The sequence below is a fragment of the Nanorana parkeri genome, unplaced genomic scaffold, assembly GCF_000935625.1.
Source record: "Nanorana parkeri isolate BGI_ZX_2015 unplaced genomic scaffold, ASM93562v1 scaffold1095, whole genome shotgun sequence".
Taxonomy (NCBI): domain Eukaryota; kingdom Metazoa; phylum Chordata; class Amphibia; order Anura; family Dicroglossidae; genus Nanorana; species Nanorana parkeri.
The window spans coordinates 458,121-467,955 of record NW_017307363.1 but is presented as its reverse complement, the minus strand read 5'-3'; the positions used below and the strand labels follow the sequence as shown (position 1 = coordinate 467,955).

Below are 9,835 nucleotides of genomic sequence, written 5' to 3'. Positions count from 1 at the left end.
TGCCCCCCCCCCCGTGAAAGTGTAAGGGGTAGTGGTTACACCAAATACAGTAACATTGCAAATAAACACACCTTAAAAAAAGTCCTTTATTTGGAAAAAAAAACCACAGCACAGGTTTTTGACAATTCTTTTATAAAACAAATAAAATGAAAATGTCATGCTATGTATTCCACAGGTCAATCTCATCATCCAGTGATGTAGATCCACATCAATCACGATGGACGATGGACACGGACTCGCCGAAAAACCCCCACCTTGAAACGACCGATCCCAATGAACTCTCGCCTCAAAATGACAGTTCTGCTCCTGAATGTCAACACAGGGATGCAGCGAGTTATGACATCACAGGACTTGTTCTGCCCCTTTGTTTACATGGGGGCACCCTTCAGATAAAGTGTACTTATCCTTTTTGCCATTTTGCTCTGACGTAATCCCACCCCTACCCAGTCCAGTGACCTGCACTAGAAGTGAGGACATCGAGGGACATTCCATAACTGGAGTGGAGAGGGGAAGGTGAGAACTGTGCCACCACAGGACCGAGGATCAGGTGAGTAATACAGCTTTATCTAAACCCCCTAGACAAAACCAACACTTAACTCTTGCCATGCAGGGGTAGCCTCATTATAGGGAAAAGTTATTAAAATTCCCATTTTTATTCATTAAAACAAATAGTCAGCATGACAGCCAAGAAACTAGCATTTTTAAGAGAGGTCAGCAGAGGTTTCTGTCTAGCAGGTTTGATCGTAACAGAAAGAAGGTCATTGATCCTGCTTGTTCACCTGATCAGTAGTTTCATTTACAAATTCCTCAAATAAAGTGAAGGACACAATGAGTGCAGGTTTCAGTGATAAGCCTGTCTGTGTAATCTTTCAATCTGATAGACCACCAAAGGCTGATAGATCTCATCACCTCAATCATAGTGATCAGAGCACTTCCACAGCTTGATCTCTGCACGGAGCTCCTGTACTCAGCAGTCATTGAGGGATTCATGGTGACTGGGAAGGAGGCAAAGAGCTGACTTATCTCTACTAAGGCACGCCTATCCGATGGCCATTGCCAAATCACATGAGGCATAGAGTGACCAATGTGACAGCAGGGCCATTCCCTGCAGGTAAAGCTTACCTGTCACCTAAGCAGTGCAAACTTCATAGAGGAGGACGCGCTGATGTTGGCAGCCACCGCCATGAACGCGGAGGAGCAGTACTATCCTGCAGCCCAGCTGTATAAGGACTCCTGTGCCTTCCAGAGGGGTCAGGACTACAGCCCCAGCCCCCCAGCCTGCCTGTACATGGGACGACAGCAAGCAGCCACTTACTCCAACCCCATGATCGCTCTGGATCCAGGAAGTCCCCCTGATATCTCTCCCTATGAGGTGCCCACAATACCAGAAGACCCGGTAGTGCCCCATCTTCATCACCACCATCATCACCACCACCCAGGAATGCATCACCCCCACCAGCAAACCATGCCTTATCCTGAGGACACAGATCCTGGACTCTTAGATGAGCGGAACCGGACCATCCTACCCTTCCCGTGGATGAAATCCACAAAGTCACACGCCTGGAAGGGCCAGTGGGCAGGTGAGTGCCAGCTTCAGCCATGTTTCTATGGTGTATGGGTCAGAGGGTGACAATGTGCTGTACACTCCCAGATAGGGCAATATGGAGGGACAGGCTGGCAAGACTCAGAGAAGAACAGAGAGGCCAAACCTCCCCTATACAGTACAGACAGGCGGCACCGGTTCAGCATTTGTCAGACCTGCTCTGGGCTGGTACCCCTAATGTACAGAACAGCCAAGCCGGTACCCCTAAAATACAGAACAGCCAAGCTGATACCTATACCGAACAAGCAAACTGGCACCAATAATATATAGATCAGCCAGGTTGGTACCCCTAATATACAGAACAGCTAAGCTAGCTGGCACCAAAAATATATAGAACACCCAGGTTGGTACCCCAATAAAAAAGAACAGACATGCAGGCTGGTAACCCTGTATAACAGCTAAGCTGGCACCAATAATATATAGAACACAGGTTGGTACCCCGATATAAAGAACAGACATGCAGGCTGGTACCTGTACAGAACAGCCAAGCTGGCACCAATAATATATAGACTACCCATGTTGGTACCACGATGTATAGAACATCCAGGCTTGTACCCCTAATATACAGAACAATGAAGCCCCCATATTCAGAGCTGGGAGACTGGAACCTTTTGTACACAAAACAGTAAAACTGGTACAGAGCAGTGAAAGTGGCACCTCTTATATACAGAGCAGTGAGAGTGGCACCTCTTATATACAGAGCAGTGAGAGCGGCACCTCTTATATACAGAGCAGTGAAAGTGGCACCTCAATATACAGAGCAGTGAGAATGGCACCTCTTATATACAGAGCAGTGAGAATGGCACATCTTATGTACAGCAGTGAGAATGGCACCTCTTACATCCATAACAGTCAGACTGGTACCTATTGTATACAGAACATTGGGGATGGCACCTCTGTGAGAATATTACCTCTATTATACAGAGCAGTAAGAATGGCATGTCTATTATACAGAGCAGTAAGACTGGCATCTCTATTATACAGAGCAGTAAGAATGGCACCTTTTTTTTATACAGAGCAGTAAGAATGCCACCTCTATTATACAGAGCAGTAAGACTGGCGCCTCTATTATACAGAGCAGTGAGAATAGCACCTCTTATATACAGAACAGTGAAAATGGCACATCTTATGTACAGCAGTGAGAATGGCACCTCTTACATCCATAACAGTCAGACTGGTACCTATTGTATACAGAACATTGGGGATGGCACCTCTGTGAGAATATTACCTCTATTATACAGAGCAGTAAGAATGGCATCTCTATTATACAGAGCAGTAAGAATGGCATCTCTATTATACAGAGCAGTATGGCTGGCACCTCTATTATACAGAGCAGTAAGGCTGGCACCTCTATTATACAGAGCAGTAAGGCTGGCACCTCTATTATACAGAGCAGTAAGAATGGCACCTCTATTATACAGAGCAGTAAGAATGTCACCTCTATTATACAGAGCAGTAAGAATGGCACCTCTATTATACAGAGCAGTAAGACTGGCACCTCTATTATACAGAGCAGTAAGAATGGCACCTCTATTATACAGAGCAGTAAGACTGGCACCTCTATTATACAGAGCAGTAAGACTGGCACCTCTATTATACAGAGCAGTAAGAATGGCACCTCTATTATACAGAGCAGTAAGACTGGCACCTCTATTATACAGAGCAGTAAGAATGGCACCTCTATTATACAGAGCAGTAAGAATGGCACCTCTATTATACAGAGCAGTAAGACTGGCACCTCTATTATACAGAGCAGTAAGACTGGCACCTCTATTATACAGAGCAGTAAGAATGGCACCTCTATTATACGGAGCAGTAAGAATGGCACCTCTATTATACAGAGCAGTAAGAATGGCACCTCTATTATACGGAGCAGTAAGACTGGCACCTCTATTATAGAGCAGTAAGAATGGCACCTATATTATACAGAGCAGTAAGACTGGCACCTCTATTATACAGAGCAGTAAGACTGGCACCTCTATTATACAGAGCAGTAAGACTGGTAGCATCAAGACTGGTTCATCTTATATACTGAACCCTGACAATGGCACCTATTATATACAGAACAATGAGAGTGGCACATCTTATGTATAGAGCAGTGAGATTGGTACAGGGCAGAGAGACTGGTACCTCTTACACACAGTTCATTGAGATAGTACTTCCTGTATACAGAACAATGAGACTGGTACCTCTAATATACACTCACTCTATAGGAACACACAATAACACAAATAGTAGATGAGGAATGGTTGCAAAGCAACAAGCGGTATATCCCTCTGTATGATGAAATGCATCCAGGTGACACTATTTCTCTGTGTACTAACAAATGCACGGAGAGACCGATTTACTAAAGGTGTTGAGAGTCTTCACTTAATTGTGTGAAGCTTCACTTCAATTATGCAACCGTGTAAAACACAAATAACGTGTAATTGTTTCATCTGCACTTGATTAGGTACTCAGCGTGAATACGGCTCATTTTTATTGAGTAATAATTATCATCTTCTGCAACACAGATATAACTACAGAGTAGTGATACATATGTGCATGCCACCGATACTGGTCACGGTAGATACTGACAAACTCATTCTGCAAAAAGAGAGAGGGAGAGAGATAGAGGGGGGGGGAGAGTGGGAGAGAGAGAGACTCAAGATTCTGATGCTCTTCTATGAGGCTGTGATGTCATCTCATTGTGAAAATCAATTTCTTTATAGCCCCATATGCATTCTAGTGTGATAAATACAGTATGTAATACAGAACTCCAATCCTGAACAAGTGCACAATACTAATCGCTGATTGAACAGTCCTGTTTGAACACGTGACTTACACAATCCAATATATCGATCAGGCATCCACGTGACACACTGCTGAACATGCTCTGTATGAGGCAGGGGTGAAAATAGTGACAGTCATTGATGAACGAGATATGTCGATGGTAACACACACAAGTCATGGCAGCAGCCTGAGGCTTTCAGGAAATGCCAGTGTGATTGGCACCCCTGGGCCAGGCTCTGTCTAGAGAGGGCTCAGCTCCACAACAATATTCCTCTATCTGGTCGCACAATGTTATCGCTCAACCCATTATGCACTTTTTGTCACACCTGTAAAGTAAATATTTTTTTAATCACATTGTTCAAACAGGACTGTTGAAATTGTATATTCTAGTAATATTCCTGGCAGATATTTGAAATATCCCCTGCCCTGTATTATGGGCTGCTTTGTTCACCGTGTAATTCCTGATGGACATGTAGGATCTCCCAGTATTGTGGAGGGGAGATATAGAGAAAGGGGATGTCTGCCACTATACATCGCCTCTAACCACAGAATGGGGATCAGCCATCATCATCTTGAGTAAAGAAATGGGCATAAAGTTAACGAAACAGGTTTAATATCTGTATATGAAAAATTAAGCACGAATTCTGATTGCTCGGAATGAGCAACAATTCAATTTTCTGCTCTGTTCTTTCCTCTGTAAAATATCCTATTCCCATATATATACATATATATTTATATATAGCCTGTCTATCTATCTATCTATCTATCTATCTATCTATCTATCTATCTATCTATCTATCTATCTAAATATCTTACTTTCTGTCTACTCTTTGGTGGCTGGTTTAATTTTTTTTTATCAATTTATTATAATTGCAATATTTCTATTAATATTATTATTATTATTGTTATTACTATTGTTATTATTCTTCTTATTATTTACAAATAACAATACATTACTAAATAATAATAATAATAATACAATATTGTAAGGTTTTGGTTTTTCCATCATGTATAATCAGGCTCACAAAGTTCAATTGCGGACACAATAATGTTAGTGTGTAGTTTAGGAAGTAATGTCCCTGAAAATGAATGTCTAATTACACATGAGACCAATATATCACTGCAGTTTGTATTAACACAGCACCCTTGTATTTTTACATTCGGTATAAAATAAGACATCATTTCTATGTAAACTTTATTGTATCTTTTTTCATCCATCATACAAATGCTGAGACAATATATATAGATTACTGAGAAGATTTCAGGAAAATGCAGAGACTTTAATTTAATTATTTCCATTTTTTGTGTATATGTAGCAGATACTGTAGTTTATTTTCGGTAGCTGTATTAGATTTTCGGTAAACCTGGTGCAGCCGGCTGACCTATGCATGGGTGAGTATAATTCTTATATTAGAAGAAGATTCACCTTTGTGAACTAGCCCAGCCATCGTCTGAACAATAACTGGGTGTCAGCAGTTAAATCACACTGCATACATATTTGTATGAAGCGAGAGCAGTGACTGGTATAATATTAGAGTGATATTCAGAGAAAGGAACTATTATCTCCGTTGTATCAAAAAATGAAGTGCAGCACTCTACTCAATAAATACCTAAACTAATACATATACATAGAGATCTGTGCCTATGTTACACATCAATTCGTGTGCTCAAATCCATTTCACGTGTCATATTCTAATTTATATTTGCACTTTTATGGTGTCGTAATTCTTATAATAATAAATGCAAAACATATACTATAATCCATCATACATATGAAAATATGGAAATAGAGAAGCCCATTTATCAGAGAGTTGGCTCAATGTTATCAGAAGCAATTTAAAAATTAATGTCTTGTCAATAGAAAAATAAATGCACAAAAATAAATACACATATACTACAAACCGTCAGAAGGCAATGCACACAGTGCACGTAGGGCAGGTAGGGCACACAGAACAGACAGCGTACACAGGGCAGGCACTGGTAGGGCACACAAGGCATGCAGACTTGCTATTAGCTGAATTTATCAAAATACAGTAAGCGGTAATATGTATAAGACGGAATACCTGACACCAAATCGTACACCTTGTCAACGAACGAATACTAAATTATATATTTTAGAATGTTTCTAAATCACTGCTGAGGATCCATGAGGTTGTTATTGTCTTTAATTAGTTACATTTAACTTGTATAGCGTCGTCAACGTTTGTAACACTAGACAGTTACAGCTATAGGAAATCTCTAAATATATATATATATCAATGTGCAGATCGGATTTCCAGGTTAAAGTCAGACAGGCACCTTGTCAGAAAGTAAATCGTCACATATAAAACAATCCACAATTACACTGAAGATATAAAATTTGCTTTCACGCATGTAGCTTTTACCAAGCAATCATCAGTGTAAATGTATCAATTCTGAAGTCTTCTTTTCATATCTCTGTGGTTTATATCTGGGTCGTATTTATCATTATTTGGGGAACTTTGACAATTTTGCTGGAGTTCACCAGTGCCCAGCACCGATCTATTTGTATTTTCCGTGTATTTGTGGTGTACAGTTCCCTGTGATATGGTATAACCACAAACCAAAAAATAAATACATAAAAAATAATAATAATAAGTCATCTGATTGGTGTAATATGAATGCCTTTCCCTCCCTTCCTAACCAATGTATTGAGGTTTGAATTTGATGCACTTTGATGTCCATGTTATATAAGATGATTTGTAGTATTTTTACCCTTATGGTCACCATTTTGTAGCTCCCCCCCCTTATATTTAAGAAAGTGGCCAATGCAATGCTGATGGTATCTTTAGCAGAAAAAAAGTCCACAGGCTTAACATAGCATACTTAAGCATTTTGAGTGTTTGAACCCAAAATGCTCAAATATACTACTTTAAGCCAGTGGACCTTTTTCTGCTAAAAATTTTTTATCATCAGTATTGCTTTTCCCACTCTCATAAATACAGGGGGAAAACTGTACAATTATTGGCTATAATTAAAAAAATAAAAATAATAAGCAACTACTGTATGTCTCTTTAAGACTCAATGTAACAGTTTACTAACAATGTAAGTAATACTGAATGGAGAATAACAATTAATAACATTGATACATTTTAATTCTTGCTTGTTTCATGACCGTTTTTAAACTTCTTTATAACAGATTTAATTTGCCTTTAGCAAAATGTCGCCAAACTAGAAACTGTTTTTACTCATTGAGAATTTGTTGTAAAACATATTTTAGTTAATTTTGTTTAGTGTTCTTTGTATTTGCGTTTCTTGTTTTTATCCCTTTCTCCATGTTATTATTATTATTATTATTATTATTATACAGAATTTATATAGTGCCAACAGCACTTTACACAGCACTATGAGGAAGACATTACAGTTACCATGCAATTTAAGACAAGAGGGTTAGGAGGACCCTGCCCTTGAGAGCTAACAATCTAAAAATTATTTGTAAAAATCGAAAGATATTCAATTGATGTGTGTACTATTGCTTTTTCATTTTTAATTTAACTGTTTTTTTTTCTGTGAATAAAATATAAAATAATAAGGCGAATGAGGAACTAATGATAGGAATAAACTTCCATAAACCTCAGGAACCATTGCTAAACCATCTTTATTTTGGCTTTGCTATTAACTCCAAAATGTATTTTGCCAAAGGGGACATTTTGCAGAAACCTCCTAATTTTCTATAAAATTCGGGAAATTAAATCTCTCAAAAGCACTTATGCCTTATTGACACCCCATAAGGAAAACAGGAATAAACTATACTCAGCCTGAAATGGTGTGAGCAGCAATGAATTAGATTTTTTTTACACTTTTCCATTACTCTGTCGTTTGACATAGCTGAAAACTGTCTACAATATGATAAATAATGTCAAATATGTGTTCTGAATTACTGCAGACTCTGATTGACTGTGAATTTTAGTCCACTTCACATTAATAGATCTTTCTCTGTGTCCACATAGAGATCATGTACTATATGATTTGTTAACAGGACAATACAATAACCAGCTTACAAACATAAAATAGAATAAATTAAACTGGTTTCTCCGATACTAATGTCTTCATTAAACATTCCTCTCCAGTACACAAAATAATGAATAATAATAATTGCTTATAAGTAAATATATCTGTTCAATGTAATCCATTATTTTTATGTTATTAGTGAACTTCTTGAAGTATGTGGGGTCCTAATAAAAAAAAAAAAACCCACCTTCACTAGCAGCCTCATCCTATGGAATTAAATGTCAAACTTTGAAGTTTTTTGAAACTTGGAAGTTTATAAAGTATGAAGAACTCATATAAAAATATATCTTTGAATGTGAAAAGGCTAAAAAATGTGGAGAAAGACGCTACTGAAGTACAGAAAATCCAAATATTAGAATATTGGTTACAGCAGGGAGAAAACCTTAATAGGCTTAATTCAAGGACAACGATATTTATTTTTAGCAATATAACTATAATAATAACTATACTTATTTATATCTCATTGGACCGAGCTGAAAATAACTTACTTTTTGTTTTTATAAATAGCTGTACTTATCCAGGGTTTTGGCTTTAAGTAATGAGCCTACTGAACACCAAAATTGTGTAGGTAGGTCAGAAAATGGGTTTCTGAGTCACAAATGGTCCCCTCTATAATAACCAAATGCAATGGTCCCCTCTATAATAACCAAATGCTTTCCCATCTGTGTTGGATTTTTCACTATGGGTGATGATTTATTAAAGGACAAGAGACTGCTCACTTAGCAAAGTGAATGTCCACTGAGCTTAGGAAATAAAATGTAATGCATATATATATATATATATTTTTATTGGATATTTAAAGTAACCATAGCTTCACCTTATGTACTTTCATTCACTTTGCAAAGTATATAGTCTCCACTTCTATAGTAAATCAACCTCTATGATAATTTAAATTGGTTGACGCTGATTATAATTGCAACACATTTCACTGTGTGGTTTTATTATGGACGAATAAAAATATGTGCTATTTGCTAGTAACTAGGGAACCACTGATACCATTTTTTCCAAGCCGAGTGGGAGTACCGACACTTTCCCTGAAGTACTTGCCAATACCGATTACAGATACCTTTTTTATTGTCATGTGACAGTTTTTCTAAAACAATACAGACTAATTATTTTTGGACAGCGATGGAGCACCAGGGCCCAGTCACAGCTGCAACCACTGCAACCCTGGTAGTTCTGCCACTGACTTCAAGCTGTAGAGCGACTACAAATCTCAGCAATACATTATATCACAATGAAGAATGGCACCAGCTAATCAGCTATAGAGGGCTACAAATCCCAGCAATACATTATACAGCAATGCAGAATAATAGGGGTTTATTCACGAAGCGGCCGAAGGATCTAGCTTCGGCCGATCCTTCGGCTAGCTTCGGCCCCAGGACCCCTTCGGTTCAGTAGAACCGAAGGGGTGCTGTACGGGCTATTCAC

General features: G+C 38.6%; 1 protein-coding gene across 1 annotated transcript in view; it reads left to right on the top strand.

Annotated features, from left to right (window-relative positions):
- The first annotated feature begins 1,183 nt into the window (after nucleotides 1-1,183).
- PDX1 (pancreatic and duodenal homeobox 1) overlaps nucleotides 1,184-9,835 on the top strand; it is a 25,607-nt gene continuing 16,955 nt past the window's right edge. The window contains exon 1 of the mRNA XM_018567803.1: nucleotides 1,184-1,580. Coding sequence (XP_018423305.1) covers nucleotides 1,184-1,580 — 397 coding nt within the window. The remainder of the gene's footprint in view (nucleotides 1,581-9,835) is intronic.